The sequence below is a fragment of the Centroberyx gerrardi genome, chromosome 10, assembly GCF_048128805.1.
Source record: "Centroberyx gerrardi isolate f3 chromosome 10, fCenGer3.hap1.cur.20231027, whole genome shotgun sequence".
Taxonomy (NCBI): domain Eukaryota; kingdom Metazoa; phylum Chordata; class Actinopteri; order Beryciformes; family Berycidae; genus Centroberyx; species Centroberyx gerrardi.
The window spans coordinates 9,013,214-9,039,824 of record NC_136006.1 but is presented as its reverse complement, the minus strand read 5'-3'; the positions used below and the strand labels follow the sequence as shown (position 1 = coordinate 9,039,824).

Below are 26,611 nucleotides of genomic sequence, written 5' to 3'. Positions count from 1 at the left end.
AATAAAAGAAATATTGAGAAGTGAAATTCAATAAGGTCAGATATTAAGAGCTGGATGTGCCAGCCATACTAGTAAACTGACAAGGTCTTGATGTACTGTTTTTCAGATAGAAAGGATTGCGGAAGCCCGGGCAGTAGGTCGAGATTCTGTTTGTATCGTAACGTTAGAATGGTAATGTTGGATATTCATACAGTTTGAATAACATGTAGGCTGTGTAATTTATCTGTATGCATACAACACGTTATTACATGTTATGGCAACACAACTGGGCACAAATTACAAATGTCTGTCATCGTGCCCTTTTAAATTTGTCACATTATAACCCAAATTATGCTTTATTATTTTTTCAACAGACGCAATGGAGACAGTTGAGCCCCATCTCTGTGAGAAATGTGGAGAAAGCCTCTCAGATAGTGGCATGTTTGACTCACACTCTTGTTCCAAGAGATTGACAGCATCCACCAGTAAAGGACAGTTGGGGAATTACAAGTGTTCCTTATGCAGTGAGGTATTTTCCAAGCCGGGTGCACTGAAACACCACTTCCGAATCCACGGTGGACAGCATGCACCCAAAGGTCCCTTCCCCTGCACTGAGCAAGGCTGCCAGTTCAGCAGCACAGTTCGACAGGAATACCAAGCCCACTTGACATCCACACACAGTCTCACCCTTATTCCTTGTTCCTTCCGGTCCTGCAAACTGTCATTCTGCACACAAGGCGAGATGGAGAGCCATTGGCGGAACCATATGCCCTTTAGCTGCCTTCATTGCCAGTTTGTTACCCATAATGCAAAACAACTGAGTGACCACTCTTTGGAGCACAATAGTCCTCCTACTGACCCTCAAGGTAAGTTCACCCAGCCCTGGAACAAGATTGTGCTGTTTGACACGAACTTAAAATTGAAAACCCCTCTTTCCCTTCGTTATACAGTGTATATTGTCAACAAAAGTCACACAAGTATGATGTTTCAGCCATTGAGACTTCCATCGAGCAACATTTAGTGAGAAAATAGAAGGCTTATGGGAGAGAGAGTGGAGAGGGCCAGCAAAAGTATTTGGTTTCCTTACTAATGGAGGTTACAATGGGAAAACCTTTTCTAAGGGCAAATCATTTTCATTTATCATATTTTATTTGGGGGGTTGTACTGACCAGTTCTGATTATTGAAGGGTTTTTTTTTTCATTAAAAGAGAAACAGATTTTCCATTAAAAGTTTGCACATTTATCCTTAGGGAATGAGATGGTGCCCACAACAACATGCACTGATGGAAGCGACCAGCCTCTGGTCTCTGGTAGGCCAAAAAGAAAACAGAAACCCAACCCAGCTTATATGTCATCATTATCACAAGAAGAGAATGAGGAAGAGCCTGAGAGGCAAACGCACAAGACGAAAAGAGCAAAAAAGGTGGTAGAAAAAGACAAACCCTTAACAGTTACAACTGACACTGACACACCGCCTTCCAAAGGTATGTACACTTATCTGCCTGGTAGTTAATGTGATCAGAATTGTCAAGTTTATTTATATGCATATATAAAATGATAAAGCACAGAGAAATGACAAAAATACTGGTTAGTCAGGTGATATTAAAAAGTCCAAGTGGTCAAAAGGGATTACATTTTGTAACTTTGTGTAACTTTGTTAAAATTAGTTTCATATGTTCTTCTTGTACTATAGATTACCTGGCAGAAGGTGCAGAGCACATCTATCGCACCCACACCTGCCCCAAATGTCGGCGCTGCTTCAAGATGCGCTCCCACCTGCAGGAGCACCTCCACTTGCATTTCCCTGACCCCAGCCTCCAGTGTTCCACCTGCAAACGTTACTTTACCAGCAAGAGCAAGCTACGCATACATAAGCTCCGTGAGGCGGGTGAAAAAGTCCATCACTGCCACTTGTGCGAGTATTCGGCGGTGGAGCGGAATGCAATCAGCCGCCACCTTGCCAGCATGCATGCTGACGAGGCAGGGGGTGACATAGACTCTAACATCTATCCTTGCCCCACCTGCGGTCAAAGCTTTCGCCAGAGCAGGTCCCTCAAGGTTCACATGAAGACACACAACATCCTGCTGGATCGCAAGTCAGTGGCTTGTTTTCAAGAAGGTTGCTCCTTCCAGAGTTCCCTGCGCAAGGCACTATTTAGACACACTACCAAAGTGCATGGGGTCAAGGCGGTAGAATGTCGTCATCACGCCTGCGGTGCCATTTTCCGAAGTGAGAAGGACATGGAGGATCATCATCGGACACACCTCGCCTACCACTGCTCGCAGTGTGATTTCTCTTGCTCCAACAAGACCGTCTTCCTCCAGCACCAGCGACAAGGCCACCCAGGGAATGAGGAGCTTTGCTGCGACTTCTGCTCCTTTGTCACGTTTAACCCTGTGGAGTTTGAGCAGCACATTGGACATTTGCACGCCAATGAGAAGATCCATCGCTGTTCACAGTGCAGCTATGTGACCTCACATAAGCGTGGCTTGAAACGGCACATGTTGATGCACAGTGGTGAGGATACAATTGTTTTTCAATGTTTTATTGGTTTATTAATGTTTAATTGGTGCTTTTCATCTGAAGCACCTTACAGTCATGAGTCTGTACATTCGTGCTATGGGTCGTTCCTGTGGAAACTACTAATTCTGGCATTATATCACCCCATTTCTTTTTTTTTCTTAAAAGGTGAGAAGCCCCACAAGTGTAGCCTCTGTGACTTCAGGTGCCGAGATGAGTCCTACCTCTCTAAACATATGCTCACTCACTCAGACGACAAGAACTTTATGTGCGCTGAATGTGGATACGTCACTAAATGGAAGCACTATTTGAATGTGCATATGCGGAAACATGCTGGGGACCTCAGGTAGATGTTACTTGGAACCTTTCATTATGTTTTTACTTATGTATTTATGATGGGGCCCTGTTGGGGACAAACACATCTATCAAATAAATTATTTCTTTGGACTTTATTGTACCTGTACCGCTGTTCCAAAATTTGGCTGTAGGAGCAGTAGTCTTTATACACTATTGTTCTCATGACCAATTTCCTGTCTCCTCCTCTAGGTATCAGTGTGATCAGTGCTCCTATCGTTGTCACCGCATGGACCAGCTAAACAGCCACAAACTACGACATCAGGCCAAATCACTCATGTGTGAGATCTGTGCTTATGCCTGCAAGCGCAAGTACGAGCTTCGCAATCACATGTTGGCCAAACACTCTGGACAGGGGAAACAGCCAACTGTCTATCAGTGCAAATACTGCACATATACTACCTGCTACCGCCAAGCCCTTCAAAACCATGAGAACTGCAAACATACCAAGCTGAAAGAGTTCCGTTGCGCCCTCTGCTTCTATTCGTCTTTCAGTAGCATCAGCCTCTTTCTGCACAAGAGGAAAGCTCATGGGTACGTGCCTGGGGACAAAGCATGGTTAGAGAACTATGCTGCAAAGGAGAAGGAGAGGAACTCAATTGAATTCATGCAAGATTTCTACAAGAAGCCCTCAACAGCTCATGAGCAATCTGAACAATCCACCGAAGGGGCTCCATCATCTCCAGCTACTGAGACCCAAAGAGAACAATCTGATTTTACTGACCCAGCAGACCAAAACACCAACAAGGAAACTGTAGCTGGTTTGCAAACCTTGGATTCAGCAAACATTTGTGATGTTGTTCCTCAAGAGGTTGCTGATGAAAGTATTTCAGATAGTGCTCCATCTGTGAACAGTCCTGAGGAGTACTGTACTCTTGTTTTGACTACACTATCAACTACTGAATATGAAACCCCTTCTATGCAAAATGAGGTAGAAAATACTACAAACCTAACTTCCAGGATACCCACTTTAAATTGTAAAGGGTCTGTCACACCACAAGAAAAGACAGACATCTCTACATCTATGAGTTCATCAGAGGAAGATGGTGTAGCTTTGGCAGATGGAGATTGTGAACAAAGTGACTTAGAGGACAACTACGATCCTCTGAATAATACAAGTCAACCAGTTGAGCCTGCAAAGAATCAGATTCAAGCATCTGAGGTGGAGGATGCTGGTGGAATCAGTTCCTCTTATCCCTCTGGGCAAAATCAGTTGGAGTCTGAGATCCGCCTGAAGGCTATGAAGAAGCATGACAGGGACCAAGCAGAAGCTATGGTTTTGGAAGGACGGGTGCAAATGCTCGTGGTGCCGAGTGAAGATGTTTATCGCTGTGACAAGTGCTCTTATGTAACTCGTAAGGAGACTGCTCTGAGGTACCACTGCCAGTCTATGTGCCATGGTAGGCTGAAGGGGCACAAATGCCAAGCCTGTGGGGCACAGTTCAAACAGAGGCGAGGCCTTGATAGCCACCTGGTGAAGAAGTGCCCAGCGCTTCAGCGGAAAACCAGGACATTTGTAGGCATATCAACTACATGTGTGGCTCCAGAAGATAACTCTGTTCATGGTCAGGAGGGATCCAAACAACTTGATAAAGGAACACATGCAGATCAAATGGAGCTTCCACCTTTAGATAATATGATTACCAAAGATTCAGAAGACCAGGAATTACATCAACAAAGAGAGAGTGCATGTACATCTCATTTAACAGTGAAAGGCTTTGTTGATAAAGCAGGTAGCTCCAGTGAATCAAGAAGTCAGCAAAGCAGAATTCAGATAAATAAGCAATTGAAAGTTAAGCTGGTGAAAAAACAAACATTTTCTGGTAACAAACACAAAACTGGTTCATTGACGAATGAGACCCCTTACACTAAAAAAGATGGGAAATACATATGCAAGCTCTGCAATTTTTCATCAGTCAAGCTTGCAACAGTTGATCGCCACTACTCAACCTGCAGAAAAACCTTTAGGAAAAAAGAGAATCAAATCCTTTTAGAACTGGATGATGAAGACAGTAATGAGTCATTCGGAGGAGGGGAGGTCTTGGTGGAGGAGGACAATGGAAGTCCAGTGAAAGTTTCCATTAAAGGTCAAATCTTCTCTTGTCCCAGCTGTGCGTTCAAGTGCAGTCAGAAAAGGGCATTAGACAGCCACAAAAAGCGAGGCTGCCTCAAGCCGGATGAAATCCAGTGCCAAGTGTGTTCATTTGTAGCTAAATCTCAGATTTCACTGACCAATCATGTTTTGCTTGTCCATGAGAAAAACAAGTGTGGTGTTGCCAAACCTAAACGTTTGCACTGTGAGCACTGTACTTTCACCTGTAAGCAAAAACGGTGCATGGTCCAACATGTTGCACTCAAACACAAAGGTGCAAGACCCCACCGTTGCCGTTACTGCCCTTTTAGCACCACAAGGCGCTATCGCTTGGAAGAGCATGAGTCTCTCCACACTGGCATTGGTCGTCACAGCTGCAACAAGTGCAACAAGACCTTTGGGACTATGACCAAACTGCGTCAGCACAAGACGCGCATCCATGACAGACAGCCAACCCACTTCTGCTCACTCTGTGACTTCAGCGGCTACACGCTTGACGATGTAAGGCGGCACAATCTCAGATGCCACACGGGGGAGTTAGAGCATGCTTGCACTCATTGTGAGGCTCGCTTCAGTTCAGACGTTGCACTAAGGAACCACTGTAAACGTGTGCACCCACTCCAGGTCTGTTTCTCCTGCCTGCAGTGTGACTATACCTGCAGCAGTGAGGCCGCACTTAAGACCCACCAGCAGAGCAAGCACCCTCAGCTAAAGTGTGCCACCTGCCAGGAGTCTTTTGAGACAAAGGAAAGCCTTGAGGTGCATCAGAGAACTCACTTGGCACATCAGTGCCAGCTGTGCCCCTTTGCTACCAAAACAAGGCAGGTATTAGCTCAACACCTCCTGAATGAACACGAGGAGGGATCTCCAGAGGACAAGCCTCTTAAGTGCAGCAGCTGTCAATTTTCCTGTCGGCATCAGCTTGTATTAGAGCAGCACCTCCGTTCGCATGGGGGCAAACGCCTTTACAAGTGCACAGACTGCAAATATTCGACCCGGAACAAGCAGAAGATCACATGGCACATTCGTATACACACTGGGGAGAAGCCTTACAGCTGTGAGCAGTGCAGTTACACCTGCACTGATCCCTCCAGGTTGAAGGTGAGCTCTTAACCTTTTAGGGTGAGTTTATAGTTGTAGCCATAGAACTTTTTCCCCTTGCTGCTCCCTTGAGAGTATTCGACTGACAGGTAGGAAATCTTGGTGTGTTCAGACACAGACAGACAGCCATTTTAGTTTAGTTCCACCACATAAAATGTTACATGAGTAGGAAGGTGAAGAGGAACATCAAGCTGTATTAGCCATGCAAGAGAAGGTTTCCCCATTGATGTCACATCAGAGGACTTGGAAGAAGACTACGCAATTAATAATCAAAAGGCTCTAATGTGATATTGACTTCTCCGCCAAAAAGCAAGGGAAAATTATAAATTATACAATTGTTCTTTAGTTTACTGTATTTTCACCTTGCACTATTCATTTTTGCTGTAGTTTCACATGAGAGTTCACCTAGAGGAGAAGAAGTACCTGTGTCCGGAGTGCGGCTACAAATGCAAGTGGGCGACCCAGCTGAAGTACCACATGACCAAGCACACAGGTATCAACAAGACCAGAAGATTGATTATTGTAATACTTTGTGTATAGGTAACCTAAAGATTAGAGAAGCAGACTTGTTAGCTGAAGACTTTTGCTTGCTTAGAAAAATCTGGAAGGGGAAGATGAACGTCAGTCTCTCTTCCCTTAATAGCTACTATCTTGTTGCCCTTGAGCAAGACATTTAACTTCCCGCTGCTACACTCAATAGCCAACAGTAGAAGAGTGCTTGGCATCTCCTAGGTGTGAATGTGAGGCAGGGCACTTCTGTAAAAGATTATTCATACTCAGCAAAACTTTCCTAGATAAATAACAGAAAATATTTATCCCAGAACTCTGAATTTATCCTAGATATACCATAAAATTATGGCATATCCTTCACTTTGATCTGGTGTTAAAATGCAAAAACTGTACATATCAATGATTTCAATTGATTCTTCAGTTTATTTGCCTGCTAGATGCCTTTCTGATATTCTCTGAAAAAAGTTTATGTAATGATCATCTAAATTTGCTTTAGTTTAGTATAATGCTAAACACAAATGGCTTGTTAATGAGTCTTTAATCCAATTGAAGCAAAAAGAAAAACCCTGAATAAATAATATTCCCCTCATCCGCCTTCTGCAGGGGAGAAGCCGTACACCTGTGATGAGTGTGACTACCGCACCAACAGAGCGGACGCCCTGCGTGCCCACCGGGACACGCAGCACTGCGACGTGCGCTCTTACATCTGCGAGAAATGTGGCAAGGCCTTCAAGACTAGGTTTATACTGAAGACCCACCAGCGGCAACACAGTGACGATCGGCCATACACGTGTGGCTTGTGCCACAAGGCCTTCCGGTGGCCGGCGGGTCTCAGGCATCACTACCTCTCTCACACCAAGCAGCAACCCTTCTGTTGTCGCCACTGCTCCTACAGAGCCAAACAGAAGTTCCAGGTGGTGAAGCATTTGCAGAGACACCACCCAGAAATGTCGGTAGAGCACGGGGTGGTGAGGGACTCTGAAGCAGTCAGCCTCACCCTGAAGGAGGCCTTGCAAGGGACACTGGATGAGAGGGCAGTGGAGGCGGACAAGGAGGGGCAGGAAGGAGTGCAGAGACACGTAGCAGCCTCGGAGGTACAGGGAGTAGAAGAAGAGGTAGGGCAAACAAGGGCAGAGAATGAGAGAAAACACTAGAGGGCCCAACAGAGACCTGGTCTGATCAGTTCAGATTGTAGTATCACTGTTGAAAGGAACTTAAAGCAATATTCCACTTAGTTTTAACATGGGGGTTATTCGGCTCTTTACTGCCATGAAAACCAGAATATAAACTAATCATGAAGTTCAGATGCAGCTGGACGAGTTTGTAGCGTTCAGATTTTTACTTCTCATTCATTTGAATGAGGCCACGAAAATAGCCTGAAAACTGACATTTAACACGTTGGTGAACAGATTCAACAGCAGATCCCGATACTGTGATTTTCAATTGACTGTGGGTCCAACGTTTTAGAACATAATTTCGCCAAATAGCATATACTGTATACTGATAGAAGAGAACATAGTGGAGGGACACCATTTAGGAGAGATAGTTCCTGTTTGGGAGACAGGATCTACTTTTATTTTGAAATACCAATTTTAGTGTAAACCAAGAATAGAAATGGTTGGTTTACACCATGGTTTTCATGGCAGTCAAGTGCCAAATAACCCTCATTTAAAACTCATGTTATGACATGCTCTCACTGCTTGTATCATGATTCCTGTAAATTATTTTTTTGAAGAATAATAATTTCTTCAGTTAAATAAAATTAGCCACTCGCGGGGAAAAGGAATCCAATTTCAGATTGGGCTGTTATGAGTCCTATTTAAGGTCATATTTAAGTGAAACTATAAGAAATGAATTATGTTTGCTTCTAAAAAGGGTCTTGCCATCAATGTGAACATTGTAATATGACAGATAATACAAAAAAACATCTGTATGTATATAATGTGTGAGAGAATGTGGAGTGTAAGGTATGGATTGTTTTATGTTTTCTGAAAAAATAAAAGTGACAAAATAATGAATGAATGAGAGAAATCTATTGCTCAACCATTCATATTTTATTTATATACATTATTTGTTTATTGCGTCTATTTACAGGTCTATATGTACACACATTTACAGTATACACAGAACATACCTCATCAAATATGCAGATTGTAACAATTAAATTACTCATGCAGTTACTTCGCAGTTTACATTAAGCAACATGGTGCAGAACTTTGAGAACTGTAATGGTTTAGAATACAGATTTTTGGCAATTTCTGCATAGTGTATCATTTTGCTTCTTAAAACTGTGGACCATAAACAACATGTAGTTCAGTACACCAGGAATTGTTCAGTTCACTGTCTTGAGGTAAAAAGTGATCTTACTGTACTGTGTCAGGTGAACATTTGAAGGCAAACAAGAAAAGATTCTAGACATGCAGTGATCCCTTGTGTTCCCTCATTGCTAGCAAATGAAAATTAAAAGTAAATTAAAAGTATGTAGTATAAGTATATGGGTACAGAAGTATACCCATAAAAGATTGAATGTAAAATTGTAAGATTTGTCATGAGAGCAATTGCAAGTACAGGCAGACATTTCACTAAATTTAAGGAATTTGAATCCACAGTTCAAATGGATGAGACTATTTAAACTTTGTAATCCCCTCTGTCGTTTTGACAGTCTGCCTCTTTTTAGCTCCTGTTGAGTTCATAAATTTGCCTTCAAACACGTGAATCAACACTACTTTATCACTACCAATACTGATTCCAAGTACTGATTCAATCATTTATTTTACTGAACAATACATATTTATACCAGTTTGGGGTCACTGGACAAAACCGACTGACATAAAATCAGTTTTTCTCCATTAGAGAAATCAACATCCTTGTATGTGTTAAAATTGCTGAAAATCTTTTCTTCCAATGGGGAATTCCGATACGATACCCTATTTTAGCCTAGTATTGTCCCAGCATCAGATTCCGGTATTGGTGCATGCCTTTCTCAATCCAAATTTAGAATTTGTTGCAACTCCTGCTTCATATCCTCAGCTTCGATTTCTTCATGTGAGTTCTGAGATGCTGATGTTGACAAACAGGGAAGAGGGAGGAATAGCCATTCCATCTTTAGAAAGGAGATGTATATGACGATAACCTGGAGGAGGAAAAGGGGGATGTGAGATTCGAGGATGGGTGTTTTCACTTAACATATGACATTTTATGTATTGAACAAAGCCACTCAGTGAGATTAGTTCATTTTTTAGCATGGATGGCCCCAGTAAGGCTCAAACTTCTATCCCTGGTGGTTTCATGTTTTACACTTTTGGCTTACATCACTCTCAGCTTTGCGTACCTGCTTGGATGCATGTAAACGGAAGGGTGAACTGTCCAATGAAGTCGTTCCTGGATGCCTTGTCGTAGTCCTCCACCACAAAGCGAACCAGGGCCAGATCAGGGGCGTGGATGACGAAATTTAGCGTGTCGTTCCACACTGGGTTAAAACCTGCAGGCAGAGGGCAGCAGAGAGCTGACTATGACCAACTCTGATGTGATTTCTTTTAGTTTTATTTTTAAGTTTATTTTTAGTTTATTTTTTAAACTTCAACAATTCTCTCACCATTGTTGTGGATGTAACTGGTCTCTCCCTTGGCCTGGTCCTGTGGCACTCCATAGACCTCCACTCTGACCAGGGGGTCTACGATAGAGCCCTCTTTCTGGTTCACCTTAGGAAGCTGCTGCCCACTGATCACCTGAAACACACATACACACACACACTCTTTTTGATTTTTATGTATTTTTTTATATATATATTTGTTGCGCTTACTGGTGCTGCTCTACTATACATTAGCCGGTATTGTATCACCTGAATTTTGTATGCTCTTTTATTTATTTTTTATTTATATTGTTTGTTTTTATCATTTGAAGCACTTTGTAACTTCTCATCTGAAAAGTGCTATATAAGTAAAGTTTTACTTACTAATTTTCAGCAACACCCTGCTTCAAGCATACACAGTTACACACATTCATGGGTGGGATGGTGGCTACCCAGTACAACTACAGTCCAACTAACTGTGTGTATGTGAATTCTTTCATTTAGTTTTGGACCTGGATGGATAAGCGCAGCGGTCCGTAGGCCTGGCGCTCCTCTGGTTTCTCTGGATCAAACTCTGTGTTGCTGTCCCTCATGAAGTCCGGTTTGAGGACGAAGCCGCAGCGTCCGTTCTGCCTGAACAGCCCGTCATTCAGATCCATTTCCAGACCAGCTGTCTGGAAGTTCAGAGCCACTTGGGGAGGGGGGGAGAGGGGAGACAATTAGTTGTAGCCATTATATTTTATTGTGGCTGTATAATATGATTTCTTTAATGTCTTGTGATGTGCATATCCATTCTTCTACTGGTTCTGGTCAAGACAAGTTTCAATAATTTTAAAGTAGGTCAGCACACAGAATTCTGCAGTTTATTATACAAACAACGTTTCAACCTGGATTGGTCGAATGGTGGAATTGGTCCAATCCAGGTCATACATATACAAACATTCGCTGTTGTCATCTGAAAACCTCATAACTCCAGTCTTGCTGATTTTCATATTTTAACTTCAATTGAAGGATTACATGGTCGTGATGGGTTATATGGGTTAAAAAAATACTATGACCCTTGGGCTTATGAAATCTGAAAAATCTGAAAGTCCTTTTTTCTTAGTTGACATTTCAGAGACACAAGATTTTCAGCCGACAGCAACAACATATAGGATGATGTTTTTTATGTAGTTGTAGTTATTTGTAATAGCTGTTACTCTTCCATATTTGGCAAATTAATGCTTACAATCATTTGCAACCTTGTTAAACTTGCATCTTTAATGTCATGGTTCAAATCAGGTAGCCATTATGGTAGTTATTGATACGGTGATGTCACTTTGCCATGCATTTGCTATACTCCAGAGATGGTTGAATTGATAGCGGTGACAGTATTTATTTTGCTGCACAAATTGTTTCACAGGTTCCTTAGGATCAAGTTTTCCTAATTTCACACAGGGCATAAGCAAAAATGCTCCATATTACTAACATCTTTAATCATTGTATATTAATCAGAGTTTACTCCCTGCAAATGATGTATGTTCTCAGCCCCATTTAAGTCCAACACAAATCAACCTGAAGGTTTGCTGTGTGAGTAGCTGTGGAAATATGCATCAGCACACCCTGGTACTCAGAGTGTGATTGCAGATACCAACGATTTTAGTGAAAAGGATTTGTAAACCAGCAGAGCGGAGCCTCCTCCTCACCTATCTGGCAGCCTGCGCTCCACAGCTCCTGGGGGTTGTAGTTGGAGGAGTCGGTCCTGAGCCCACTGGGGTAGATCCTGCTCAGCTGCCTCGTGTTGTATTGCACAAAGTCCGTCCCTGAGGAGGAGGTACACAGAGGTTTGAGCGTTCCAGCGTATCCCTTCCCCCTCTATAGCTTAGAGAAGACTACTTTAGATCTCAGTACAGGAATAGATTGACAAATTATCAGAATTTGATTAAAGATATCATCATTAAACAGATTAAAGTATTATCATCATTTTATTTTAGGGATATTTGACCTGTTTAAGATGTAATGGTTCGCTAACCTTAAAAAAAAAAGGTGGATGAACACTAGTGATATGATGGAAGGATGTGTTAGCTTATGGAGTTGCTGTAGCTGCTTGCTAGTGGACAAAGCATGCCAGCAGCACAAGGTAGACTCTAACTATTGTTATCTGGAAGATCCACTGTCAAATCCCTTTAAAGTCTCTCTCCAGGCGTTTCCACTGACTCATTTTTAGATTTGTTTGCTGAACCAATTGCATGAGCATACAGTACTTTAAAAATCTTTCAAATGCATTGTCGCTTTGATTTGACTTCACCTGCATCCTTAGCAAGCTTCTTGGCCTTGGACTCAGAGAAAGAGGACATCTCATAGCATTTGGAGTGCAAGCGAGCATGCTCAAAACCATGGAAGTGGACGCTCTTGCAGTAAACCACCAAGTCTGACAGCTCCTGGGACAGTTTGGACTTGGATTTCTGAGAAGCAGAGAACAAAATGCCAATGAAAATAGATGTAATGAGGATGATTTTTGCCCAACAAACGAATCCAATTCCTGTCAGCTACCGATCCAAATAACGTCTAGGGACAGCAGTGGCCTAATGGTTAGAAAAAGCATTTGTTGGAATAGAAGTTTGCCAAAAATGTGGGCAGGATGGGTGGAGGATAACACTCTCCCTTCCCTCAACAACATTGATTAACCCACAACTGCTCCAGTGGAGCTGTTCAGTGCCCAACAGGGAAAGACTGTGGCTGTACTGGACATTTCCCAGCGTGGAAACTTCCACTCTAAGTACTCCCCTAAGTCACTGTTGTAAAAATAACATGTTCTTAGTAAACTTGCCTGGTTAAATAAGGAATACAAAGTTGCATAATATCAAAAAGAGCATAAATTGCTATTTTCATAGAGCACCATGGAAACATTTCTGATGACAAACCCTAAGAAGGAGCACAGTTGTTTTCTTTCTCTCTTCACTATCTTTCGTCTTTCTCTCACATTTGTCTTCACTATCTTCTTTCAAGTCTCCCTGTTTCCTGCTTCTTTTCACTTTCTCCTTTCTTTAACTCCTGTCTCGCCTCACTATCTTTTATGTCTCTACTCAGCTTCCTGTCTCTCTTTACTATCACTCTCCGTTTACTCCTGTCTTGCTTTACTATCGTTTTTCTCTCGCCTGTTTTCCATCTCTCCTCACTATTCCACTATGAGGAAAACAAATAAAGAATACTGAACCAGCATGGAGTGACCAACCAAAAAAAATAAATACAATAATTCCTGGCTTAATTAAGGCAGGAAAGTAATATTTTACCATAACACATAAAGTCACCAAGTATTTCTCTACCTTCTCGCTGGGGTTCAGGCTCTCAGCAGGTAGGTTTTCTGCAGACGGGCTCTCAGCATCACCGTTGGCCATCTCTTCCTCATCGCTAATCTCATCTGTCAGCGTTTCATCAAGACTTTCCTCTAGAACGGCAATCTTCTTGGCTTTCAGCAAAATCTTCCCCTTCAGTTCCTATAATGAACGCCCATGAACAGGCACACAAAGGTGAGAGCAGCAAGAGCGAGAGCTGTTACTTTTTCACGGTATGTGTAAGTGATAATTGCCGTATTTTCCTGAAAATATAAATAATGTGATGAATATGAAGCATGAAACTTGAGAACAGAAACCTTCTACTGTAAGCGAATACAGTCTGCCAAATTACATGAAGAAATCCATATTGGAGCATGAAGTGCAAGAAGATGTAAGTCTCCTGGTCTCCTAGTCTCCAAAATGACTTGTCCCACAATGCAAAGCATCCAAATGTCAATAGCAGACATTGACAGTTTGAAGACACTGCAAGAGGGTTGCATTTTGGGATGGACCAGTAGGACAAAATGACACCAAACTAGGATGTCACCAACTTTAAGTACTTGTTCTCTTCAGTACACAAACTATTCATGAAGACGGTCCATCATCCTCCTGCCAGGTAAGCACTTTGCTGTCTCATGTTCATAGTCAAATGCAGCAATATACTGCTTTTAACTTGACAAAATTCTCCATGGATTTCCTCACAGCATTTGTCTGCCATTAATTCACGTTAGCATTGATTGCCCTAAGTGCTCTGACTGGAAAAGAGCTTAAAAATTATACTATTGCTTTTAGCATCACTGATGGATAACAAGGGATGGACAGACCATTAATTTTTTTAAAAGCCTTTGAATTGTTAATGATAAAGTTCCTGAGATGAAATGGGCGTGGGACTACCTGAAATTATTCCATACATACAGGTTCATCATTCACTCAAGGCAGGACTGTTTATTGAAACTTTATATTAGATATTATTATCATTAATAGAAGGGACCTGTCAGTTATCACAGCACCTGAAATAGATTGATATATTACTAACTATAGTAATAAACTATAATATTGATGAACTTTATTTTGATAGCACTTACAAAACATTTACAAATTGTTTTATAGCCAACAACTCAATAATAGATAAAAGGCAATAAGATAAACTATTAAAAAAAAAACACCAGATATGAATTTAAAGAAGTAAGTTCACAGATGAATAAAACAGGTGAAAAGAATAAAATATCATCTGTCGTGTGAAAGCCTTGTATCTCCAAAATGTCAATTTTTAGGAACAGAAAAACAGCTTCGTTTTTAGCCTGACTACCGTTCAGTTTTCAGTTTATTCAGTGGGGTTTTAAGATTTTCATAACCCAGAGGTTTGTAGAATTTTCTCAACCCAAAGAGAAACATGCAATCTTGATAAAATGAAAATCAACTATTAACAAGATATTCACATGACAACAGTGACATGCAAATGTAATATAAAAGCTTATCTGTGAAAATGTGTTTCAAGAAGTGCACATTCAAGAGAATTAGAGGAAATCCTAAAATCCCACAGTAACTGAAGAGGGGTCTGACCTGTGGAGAAGGGAGCTGTTGAGGCACCTGCCCATCCAGCAGGGTGCTCAGCAGTGTGTCACCCAGGATCTGGTTGAGGTGCTGGGCCATGAGGGTCTGCTGCTCCACACTGCAGTGATTCTCCAGGGAGAGGATGACTGGGAAGTCTGATGCCTAACAAACAGGAAGGAGGCAGAGACTGAATGCTCTGATAAAGAAAAAATGGCTACACTGAGGAATATCACAGTTTATCCGTTTACCCTGTCAGCTCCAGCAAAAGCAGTGGCTAATCTTGCTGGGATCCACATAAAACCAAGATAATACACACGTAGCTGGAACACAACAAACAAATAAAATAACAGCTACATTTGCAAGAGATAAGACAAAAGGCCAACCATTCATTCCTCTCTTTTGGTAACCAGTGTAAACTTCAAAACCATCGGTAACACTTTATAATAAGGTTGTATCAACTAACATGAGTTAATGCATTAATTAATGGTGAACAATGCGTAACTAAGGCATGAATAAATTAAACTGAAGAAATTAAAACAGAGACAGATCAGTCATAAATAGGTCATGAACACTTTGAACATTTTAATTACAGCATTTACAAATGCATTTGTTAATTACTTAGTTAACGTGAAGAAACGTATTCATGCCTTAGTTAAGCATTTGTTAATTAATAATTAATGCATTAACTCATGTTAATACAACCTTATTATAAAGTGTTACCAAACCATCTGAGCCAAAGCGTATTTCAAATATCATTCAGTAACGGGGATTTGCAGACAGGAACTCGTCTTCGCTGCCATACAGACTTTAATGGTAGGTGCCTTTAAAGTCGAGATGAATCGGCATTTCGAGAGTATCTAACTTCCGTATCGTGACCTATTTCCAAGTGAAACAGGAAAGACAGGCAGGACGTAAAGTTGGGAGGAATTTGATTTGAACGTTGAAAAGTGGGCGTGTCATAACACCCGAAGACACACCGAAGTACCATGCTGTTGCTAGCTAGCTAACTAATGAATCTTAGCCTCTTAGCTCTGTGCGCTAAAAGTTGAAGATTGATTGATGGGTGGATGTCATGATATTATTGGTTGAAATTAGTTACGGGCATGCTTACGTAAGCACACGGCATATTTTGTTTTACAGGAAGAAAACATGATTGAATTTTGATATAAGAATACAAAGAAATTGATTTTTTGTATTTTTTTTGGCATATATTGTTAAATAGGTGCACAATATGACCGGGAATGTGATCTAAAAGGGTTAAAAAGGCATTTTTCATTTCATCTCGACTTTAACGTTACCTTGTGGTATTTAAGTAACGTTAGTGGAATTAGGTCATTTAACCGTGTGGCAGTGCTTCAGTGCATAGAACTGAACACGCGCCGCGGGTCTGTACAGGATCTGTGCTTGTTTATTTAGACTGTCATTAGGATAAGAGTAACATACAGATTCCAGGGGGAGGGAAGTTTACCAACTACACCATCTGGGCTCTACTCATTTCTTCTACTTGACTCTGAGTGTGTGTTTAACTGGAAATAGAGCTCAGGACTTGGTGCTTTAAGGCAGAGAGTCGTGTGCCTCCCACCTTGAAGGCGTATTCCCCGAGTGTTGCGACGACGTCTTTAAAGAGGATCTTGGAAGTCCAGGTGTGACCGTGATACACGACGGGCTCGCCGTCGCTGCCGTCCCAGCAGTCCACCTCTACACAACGACAACCTCTCTTCAGGGCCCTGCGCGCGCACACACACACACACACACACACACACACACACACACACACACACAAATGCAAGCAATAATCACTCAAGGGAATGCATATAGGGATAGTGTGTGTTTTGACAAAGCGAAAATGTAAACGTTGGTTCTCTATCAGTTACAACTGTACAGATCAGTTCCTAGCATGGGACACACACACACACACACACACACACACACACACACACACCCTGAAAAACTGCCCATAAAACGAGACATCAGAAGAACTCTTTTTGTCTGTGTCACCCCTGGTAAAATTGTATATGTACGTAAATAATTCTCAGCATTTGTTTTAACCTGCTTATTGGAGAGATGGGTGGGGTTTAGTGCATCAGGACGACTCGTAAAAAGTCAGGAAAACTGTTCATCCCTGATAAGTATAAGCCAATTTAGACTTTCAAATACATTCCTGGGATTGTCTTATCTTTCTGGCACTATGTATTGTCCTATGTGGAAAAAAACACACTTATCTAGTATTCCAGGCAGGTTAAAACCACTTCTCCCCTAAGGCCCCTCACGTCAGACTATCATTACAAACACACATTTCATGGCCAAGCTTTGTTCAAACCCACAGAACTTTATTTTAATTTCTAGTCCAGGTCCTAAGGTTTCCAAAGATACCAAATATGTCATGCTGAATTACAGAGTCATGTGTATAAAATGGTGCACAAATTTGTTGCAAAGGTGCAGCCATAATAAAATGGCATCTTGGGTTTGAATATTTCACTCAAAATAACCGTGCTGTAGCTTCAATGAAGCGTTGGAACAAGCAGGTACAGAATATGGATGTGACATTGTGAGTTTGGAAAAAAAATATTTTCTAACTTTGAAGCTACTTAAGAGGGAATTTAAGGGGAAACTCAGGGTGCAAGGGGTTAAAACAAATGCTAAGAATAGTTTGCTAAGACTTTTTGTCTGCTGTGTGTTGTGTGTAGCGGCCCTTACTGGATGTACGCCTCCAGGCTGCTCTGCCCTCGGAGCTGGTCCTCCAGCAGGTATGTGTTGTGTGAGGAGGAGATGAAGTAGTGGCTGAGCGGCTGGCTCATGTCCTGGTGCAGATCTCGATGCTCAGGTTTAAAGATGTTTCCCTCCTGTGAGCACAGGTACATCTGGAAGCCATCTAGAGACATGGCGCCTTGCTTCTTGGCTGCACAGAGGATATAATACAGATGGAGTGAGCACAAGACATGCTGCTCTGATCAAACTGAAAACCTCCATCCAGAATTTATTTGGCCATAAAGTTTTGGGTATATTCACACAGGCGTTCAAATAGAGTTTGACTCATGCATGAGAAATAAGCTTTTTGAGGATTCAAAACCCACCATAACATAATATACAGTAGGCCTATTTTACTTCAGTATTCACAAACATTATCTGTGTAAGCAAATGTTTTATAGCGCCAAAGTACACTTATAAAAAGTGTTTAGCTGTGTTTAGCTTTTTTTCATGGTAAGGAAATGTCACTATAATGTAATACTACAAAAAGTTGAAGATTCTTCCAAACACATCACACTCAACTTTCCAGCTACAAAAAAAACCAGGGATGAAGTGGAGGGTAAACCTACCTACCCTCACCCACCGTGATATCTGAGAAATACAGTTACAAACTTTTTCAAGCAAATATAAATCTTTGTGATCTAAATTTACAGTTATATAAGATGCAAGATGTATGAGATATGTGTAAATCACAAAAATAGGGTATTTTCAAGACAATGAAACATAAATGAATACTTCAAATTTCTGGGGGAAAAAAATCTGAAAATAAGAATATTTTTTGTTTATATTGGTATTTTCTTTTCTCATTTTTGTCATCGACTGGAGTTCACAGCTTGCACACCTTTTTATTTACCATCACATGACCGGTGTGTTACTGCGGACTGCAGGCATCAGCTCCAGGTCCGGCCTAGACTTGGCTGATGGAGGTAAGTCATGGAGATATAAATGGAGATTCGTTACCTGTTTCAGATGGTTCGTAGCGGTCGATCAGCTCCTGGGCGTGCTGGGCGTGCTGGGCGTGCTGGGCGCTGCGCTCTCCCTCCTGCTGCTCCTGATGCAGGAAGTTCTCCAGCTCCTCCACGGTTAACTTCTCTCCGTCTGCAGAATAGTCCTGGAACACCTTCCACACTTCGTCCCTCTGAGTCAGCATCTTATAGAAGTGGACAAACTCCTCGATTTCCAAGGAGTCGCTATCTGACTTGTCTGCCATCTGTGGACCAAAAACGAAGAGCTTTGCATTTAGTGCATTGTTTGATAAAGATGAAATAGATTCTAAAGAAAAATGCCATGTTTAGGGTAATTTATTTTATTGTATCTATATTTAACAACATCTGTAAGCCAATTTTCATTGCATGACTTTGCTGTTAATGTCATTTGTCTTAACACATGCTTTGTCTGGGTTTGGAAATTGTGGAAAAATTTAGATTTGGATTTAGATTTGGATTTTAGATTAGCAAAAACCCAACTTTTACTTCTGTTTGTGAATTCTTTTTTTTCACATAAGGGATTGAATGACCAAAATAAACTATAATAAGACTATATAAGAAACCAGGAATCAGGCTGCCTAATAGTTAGTGGGGCGGTCCCGTGGCCAGACAGTCATAGGTTCAATCCCTGCAACAGCTAATGTGTTTATCTACAGCCATGTGTCCCGTCAAAGAGACCTGCAGCAAAGCACTGAACCCCTACTCGCTCACTCTTGAAGGTCACTTGATAAAAGCATATGCTAAATGCCTAAAATGTCAACATAAGAAAAGCAGGAAGCAAACTGCACAAGGTTGACATTCCACATGTCGCCCTGTCCTTGCAGCTGCAGTCTAAGATGTGAAAATCTTACCGTGAAGAGATGGAAAGCATGCTCCTCATTCATCTCCACGTTCATCATCTTCAGCAGCGTCCGCACCTCTTTGAAGTTCATCCTCCCATCCTTGTTTTTGTCAGCTTTCTGAAACCAGTCCCAGACCCACCTGAGAGCTGGCTGAGGGAAACTCAGGCTCAGACGTGTCGTTTAATAAAAAAGTTAATATCCTCACTATCAGCCGCAATATGTTCCTTAATAATTGAAGAGTTCCATTCCAAAAGGGTTTGGAAAATTATGATTGTATGAAAATAAAACACAGTACTGAGTATTAATGAAGATTTTAGCTATCTTGAGACCCAATTTACAAACAATTTAGAGGATATAATCACATTACTGAGCAAAGAACTTCCAGTACCATGTTATTCTAATCTCGTAAATGGATATGAAGCATTTAGTAAGGAAAATCTTCAATTATATTGCTTTATTATGCTTCATAATTAATACTTTCATTATGCCTAATTGTGATCATAAGTTATTCTTGCTTGAATCTGAAAGTTATCCCACAATTCTCTTAAAAACCTTTCTATTCAATACTATTGTGATACTGTGGAAATGCAGAAAACTAGCAAGAGTATGACTTTACACCCATTTTAGTTTTTCTCTATAATTCGCTATCAGAGAATACTAATACTGTTTAACTGTTACTGCTAAAAAAGTGTAAGGATACTGGTCCAGCCTCTCCTTCTCATCCATGGTCTCAGCCTTGTGAATGAGCTTGCGGACGCCCCTCACCCAGGCCTGCGCCTCCTCTGGGGACTCGGCCACCAGGTCCAGGTTGCCTTGGCGACCGTGAAACACCAGGGTGAAGCAGAGATCGGCGGGAAACTCCTCCGAGATGCTCAGCAGGACCTCCGACTGGTGGCCCTCGCGCACCGCCTCTACCTCACTCACTGAGACTGAGGAGTATTGTCAATATGTTACAGATCTGTTTTAATTATATAATGTAATTTATTTCTATGGAGATGAATCTTATGACTGAGGAGATTACACGAAACAAAGGTTAATATGTCAGTACAATACACAAACATCTGCATGCATCACATTGTCATTTTAATCTTTATTCATTCAGCAGAGGTTTACTGAGCACACACACACACACACACACACACACATGCACAGGCATTAGAATAGGGAGGAGGGAACCACAAATTTGAGAAACTAATTTAAGATTTAAGATTTGATAAATCCCATACGCTTTGAAATAAATTCAGGTACAGGCTCCCCCACTTCTGATATTCTAGTTTAACCCCTACACACACACACACACACACACACACTTAGCTGTACTCACAGGTGGAGTGGCCCATCCCCACCCATCTGGACTTGTACCAGATAGTCAGGCCGTCATCCAGGAGGCGGAAATGCCGTTGCTTCTTCCACGAACGTGATTTGACTTTCCTCAGAGTCGACCCTGCCATCATCACCTTGAGGTCCGGGTCGTCTTGGAGACCTGAGCAGAGGGGAAAGGTCAAAGGAAAAGGTCAAAGGGCATAATAATGTCATGCTTTATTGATCAAATGGAAGAACGCAGGTACTCTGGGTGAAGGGTTATGGCTAGAAGGTATCCGCATTTTGTTGAGGAGACGATCGCACAGAATATCATAATAAAAGGCATAGAGGCACTCTGATTAGGTGAAAAAAAAAAGAAAAAGCCTTTATTGACTACATAGATGAACAAACATTAAAAATTAAAACGGTAAAGTAAAGTAAGCCTCTATCTTCCGATCTTAGAGCATTGGATGGATCTTGTTATTTTTGTTTGTATTGTTTATTGCCCGTTCCGAAGAGCACCTGTCATACAGTCTATGGTCAAATATAGCCTACATGTTTGACCATTGGACAAATGTAGGAATTGTATTTTTCTAACTACATTTACTCCCGTTACTGTAATTGAGTAGCTTTTTTATGTAGGCTACTTGTACTTTTTGAGTAGCCTATTTTTAAAGTCAGTAATTGTTTTGCTGAATTATGGTAGGCTACTTCTACATTTGTTCAATTTGTTCAGTTATTTTTCTCTTTTCTTGCTCCATGCCCCCTCCCCTTTCGTTCTTCTTTTCACTCAGCACTTCCGTCTATTACTCAATACCATAAAACAAATTCAAAGATGTTCTAATAATGGCTTTATTGCTACAATGTCATATCTCCACTCCATGCCCATAAACTCCAGGCTCCCCACTCAGCTGTGTTCACCAGTGACACTCAAACTCTGTCCCCACCAATCCCTGTTTACCCCAGTGTATTTCACCCCCAGTGTTTTCTTGTCGCTGTGTCTAACATACTTTTTTTATTTTGGCTCTGTTATCTTTCTGCATGCAACCTTCTCCAACATGTACTCTTATAGCACATTGTGTAACTTAACACCACTTTAAACAATAGCAATTCTGTGGTACTGCCAGTGAAAATAACATCCTGGAACATAAGAGGAATCAGCTCTCTTGCCAAAAGAACAAAGATATTAAATCACCTAAGCAAACTCAGATCCGACATTTGTTTCATTCAAGAAACTCACCTTACAGAGGCAGAATCTTGGAAACTGACAGCCAAATGAATTAGTCAGTCCTACCAGTCTGTATACAACTCGATATATCATAGTTAACAGAACCATAGGAAAAGACAGTCTAACTCTTGCAATATCTACGGCCCCAACACAGATTCCCCCTCATTTATCCACACACTTTTCTCAGATCTATCAAACTCCCCTAATTCACATATCATCCTTGGTGGCGATTTCAACATAGTATTGGATCCATTTATAGACCGCTCATCATTAACCTCCACTCATAAGCCCAACCATTCTCCATCCCTACTTAAACAGTAGGCCTACATGTCAGATTATGGCATGATAGATATCTGGAGACTGATAAACCCCAGCAATAAAGAATATTCATATTACTCACCCTACCATAAATCCTACTCCTGTATAGACTACTTCCTCACTAATAATTCTATTACACACAAAATAACTGACCCTGTCATCCATAGCATTATCATTTCAGATCATGCCCTCATTAGTATTACTCTCCTAACAGGTCATCAACCACACCCTCCCCCCAGATGGCGCTTCAATAGCTCACTACTCAAAGATGCTTTCAAAATATGTAAACTGATGTTTGTATCCATTGTTATTATGTATTTAAATGTAAAAATGTGCTAGGGGAGTTTCCATAGCTGTAGTCTGCCAAGAAATCATGGGTAATTTGATTTGTGACGGCTAATTGAAGTCTGTAATGTAAAATGCTCAAACTGAATTAAACCACTCATTTAATTTAAAACCATCTCCTCCTCCGTCTCTGTACATCCCATATATACTGTATACTCTTTGGCTGTGAGGAATTGACCTGAAAATGATTGAGCAACGTCAGTGTTTTTCCCCTTCAAACGTGTTTCTGAGTGATCCAACAAGCATTCATTTTCATTCAAAAGTATCTATCTTATTAACTGTACTTTGTCAGCAACTTTTTTTACGTCTGTTTTTTTTTTTTCTACCCTGTTCATGGTTCTGTCATTACAGTAGGTGTATTTTCAGTTTGTGTGTGAATATGATTTACTCACGTGAACTTTGATGAGAATCCATCGCTATCCTTGACACATGCCAATGGGAATTTGCTGCAAAAAAAGGAACCAGACATCGAAATGAATTGTTGCCGGGATGCTTTTCACTGAAATCCAGAAAAATGTATTCTTGCAAAAGCGCATTCTGTCCATTCAACCAGCGCATAATCTACACTAATCCATATAGTAATCACAGCGTAATATTAATCTTCATTCATCCAGAGACGGTTTTCTGAGCACACATGTTCTTTATTAGCAATGTCCTGGTTCAAATTTGTACAGTGACACAAATTCACATCCGGGAGCTTTCCAGTACAACCACAGTTCTCTGTTGTTGGCCACTGAGCAGGTGGAGTGAGGTTCAATGCCTTGCTAAAGCGTGTCATTCTCCTGAGCCTCACAAAATTATCATGATTATTGGGCAGCAGGGTGGTATAGGGAGTTGGGAGTGTGTGTGAACTTTAACTGGAACACTTGGGTTCAAGACCCTGTGTTGGCAAGTATCCTCCCTGCTGAAGTGCTCTTGAGCAAGACACCGAACTCTACCAGCTCCTGCTCTGTAGCTGAGTCTGACCTCTGACCTCCCTGTGGAAGCTGGGAAATCGAATAGACAATTTCCACAGGCGATCAATAAACAGAATGCATTATCAGTCAATGACATTATCTATACAAGTGTGAAGTTTTAACCGTCAATTCACAAAACATCAGCAGACTTATCTGCCATTGTTACTGCTCTAGCTGCTACGGTATATCCAAGATATACAGTGAACAGACCTGCCCACTCCATCATTCCTGGCCCATTCATTAACTAGAGCATGGCAGTTACTGCAGTTTGTGAGCAGCTGACTGGAGACTCAGCAGTTTTCTCTTCTGAGTTTCAAGCTGAAACACTTGGAACAGACATAAAGCTGATGGAATTTCAAAGGAGTTCACATATTACTGTTTACATGCTTACTTACATGCCATCACAATGGAATGTTTAAAGAGATTATAGTTTCTTATTCTGTCATTAAATTCGGCAAAGACATGCCACTGAAAAAAATCAGCTATTTTTTTTAGCATATGCCATTCGGTGGATGCTTCTATCCAATGCACTTTACACTATGTAAACTTTTAGGATGTGTGACCAACATGGGAGCCCATTGAGCTATGCAGGGATAAATTTGGTATAAATTGAATTGTCTCAATGAAAATACATCTTAAGTAGCAAAGCTCAAATGGAGCAAGATAACCGCAGTGCAGTCATGGTCATAATCAGTGGCCAACTGCTGTTATCTCAATTATTCACTGGTAAATGTGGAACAAACACTTCCTGAAAGTGAGACTTTCCAAAAGTCTGTATCCCAGTATTCCTGTCTGACAGCTAACCTTTCCTTACATTGTCTCTTGAAACAACATGATCTAATCTTCTGACCAGCGAGCTTTGAGGGGGTTCAGTTCTCCGTGTTTCACAACCCCCTCCCAGCCTCCTCTGTCAGTTTATGAGAGGATTACTAAGAGTTCCCACCGCAATACAGGGAATGCTTTCATATTTATTTCACAATTTGTTCTAACACCACTGCTGTGAAGGAGAAGGACCGACCATGAAACCAGTGCTTATTTTCCTTGGCTCCTCCCTCCATAAAACTATGTTATTTTAAGAAAGACTTGCGTGCTTTTAGGTTTAGTTTCTCCACTGAAGAGCCACGTCAAAGGCATTTTTCTTTCCCGTGCAGTTGGATAGATAATTAAGTTTTTTTTCCTGATTCTGCAGTTCACAGCAAAGTTAAACACACCCTCCTTCATACTTTAGGTCAGAAGTTGCAGACTGAGCAGCGAGTGGATCGCATTATGTTGTTTTATTTTTGGGGCTATGATGAAGTGTTTTGGACAGACACTCTCTTCAGGCACAATGAGTCACACAAGGCCACATCTTCAGGGAGTTTACTGACCACACACACACACACACACACACACACACACACACTTACACCCATGACTCATGGGCAAATCACAGGACGGAAAAAAAAAATCTGGAATAAACAATTCAGCTATGAAGAGCAACAGCTTCATGCTTGTATGCCTTTAGTTTACAGTTCCAGCATCCATCCATTTCATCCACCATAGGAATATTCCATTTCCCCTGTGTGGTGGGATTTGTGCCCTCCTGTTTTTTACCCCAGACTATTTCTTTGCCGCACACAGTGATGTGAAGAAATTAAGAAGTGAACAGGCACTACCAGTCCAATAAAATCCATGTATAACGCTGAAGAGGGAGTTTTGTGCACAGCAAATTGGAACCAGAGGCAGAAATATGAGACATTAAAGCAGCAACCATCCCTCCAGTAAAGGCAGCGTGCCACTGGGGCATTGCTAAGGACAGAAAAGAATGACTCAGACTGACTAAACTTTGAATATTGTGAATATTTTTAAAAGATTGATACTCACCCAAACTACAGCTTTCCCCAGGGATCTTGCTCTGGCTTGGCTGAGGGAAGAAACGTTGCAGATTTCCAGAGGTGGGTGCGCTGTAGGAGGGAGCTCTCCCAAGGAGGGCCTCAGATATTTGAGGGGGGGGGGCAGCACCCTGGACGGCCGGCCTGAAAGAAGGTCCGGTCCGGAGAGATGTGTACGTCAGGCTGGCTCCAGACTCAGGGAGTGCCCAGGGACTGCTAGCCTCGCGCAGGGCCTTTAAAGACTGGGAGTGTCCGAGGGGAAACTCTGGCTCAGCCTCTTTTCCCACCAGTCTCTCCACTGTTCCTGCTGGCTCTGGGAAACCTGATTCCTAGTCAACACTGCTGCACGCTGCTGCACTCCCACCCCTCCTCCTGCCTTCCTTCCTTTTCTGCCACTCCCTCACCCCGCTGTCCGCAGGCCCTCGGCGCATCTGGTCAAGATCACGCTCTCGCTGCTTCCCTCTCTCTCTCTCTCTCTCTCTCTCTCCCTTTCATCATTACACGTCTCTCTCTCTCTCTCATCCATCGGGTGATTGCGGATGCTCCCTTGTTCTGAGGGCAGCGGCTCAGACAGACTCTCCTGTGTCTTTATCAGCAGTGATAACGGGAAGAAAACACTCTCTGGGAAAAGGTCAGCTGCATGATTAGGGGAAGTATCGAGTGAAGAAGCCAATAAATATCACAGGGCAATAGGATCTTCCTAGTTGATGAGAATTTTGCCTCCCTTTCCTGATAAAAACACTGCGATTCAGACCAAATCTGTTTTCTCCTGGCTGGCAGGATATCAGAGTGCATGGAGGGACTGCAGCCATATGAGTCTGATTATGCTAAGTGAACAGCCTGATCAAGGGACTGTACTGTAGGACATTGGCTATGTGCCACATACTGCAGATCAGAGCCTATAGTAGATGACGGTTCCCTGGATACAACTTTAATGACATTGCCAATTACAATTTTCATTCTTTAGCTGTCCAATATGCATTTAAAAGTATCTGTGTGAGAATGCAATGGTTCTAAAT

General features: G+C 41.7%; 2 protein-coding genes across 2 annotated transcripts; one reads left to right on the top strand and one right to left on the bottom strand.

Moving 5' to 3' along the window:
* Positions 1-629: 629 nt before the first annotated feature.
* znf142 (zinc finger protein 142) lies at positions 630-8,558 on the top strand. Its single transcript, XM_071921657.2, has 7 exons — positions 630-845; positions 1,230-1,463; positions 1,673-2,497; positions 2,669-2,846; positions 3,047-6,047; positions 6,435-6,540; positions 7,161-8,558. The coding sequence occupies exons 1-7, from the start codon at positions 722-724 to the stop codon at positions 7,709-7,711; spliced, it is 5,019 nt and encodes a 1,672-aa protein (XP_071777758.2). The 5' UTR covers positions 630-721; the 3' UTR covers positions 7,712-8,558.
* Positions 8,555-25,799, bottom strand: plcd4b (phospholipase C, delta 4b). Its single transcript, XM_071921656.2, has 16 exons — positions 25,585-25,799; positions 23,158-23,211; positions 20,897-21,055; positions 20,273-20,501; positions 19,582-19,711; positions 18,705-18,954; positions 17,694-17,895; positions 16,579-16,723; positions 15,006-15,158; positions 13,434-13,604; positions 12,416-12,572; positions 11,814-11,930; positions 10,641-10,819; positions 10,153-10,285; positions 9,889-10,038; positions 8,555-9,690 (listed from the first exon to the last, which is right to left on the bottom strand). Exons 2-16 carry the CDS (start codon positions 23,177-23,179, stop codon positions 9,599-9,601), a joined length of 2,289 nt encoding a protein of 762 aa, XP_071777757.2. The 5' UTR covers positions 23,180-23,211; positions 25,585-25,799; the 3' UTR covers positions 8,555-9,598.
* Positions 25,800-26,611: the final 812 nt, after the last annotated feature.

Coding starts and splice junctions, on each gene's coding strand:
- znf142 (XM_071921657.2), top strand. CDS start 722: ATGGAGAGCCATTGGCGGAACCATATGCCCTTTAGCTGCCTTCATTGC. Junction 1,464..1,672: donor TGACACACCGCCTTCCAAAG/GTATGTACACTT, acceptor CTTGTACTATAG/ATTACCTGGCAGAAGGTGCA. Junction 2,498..2,668: donor GCACATGTTGATGCACAGTG/GTGAGGATACAA, acceptor TTTTCTTAAAAG/GTGAGAAGCCCCACAAGTGT.
- plcd4b (XM_071921656.2), bottom strand. CDS start 23,179: ATGGATTCTCATCAAAGTTCAC. Junction 13,605..15,005: donor AACAGCTCCCTTCTCCACAG/GTCAGACCCCTC, acceptor CGTTCATTATAG/GAACTGAAGGGGAAGATTTT. Junction 10,039..10,152: donor CAGTTACATCCACAACAATG/GTGAGAGAATTG, acceptor CTCTGCCTGCAG/GTTTTAACCCAGTGTGGAAC.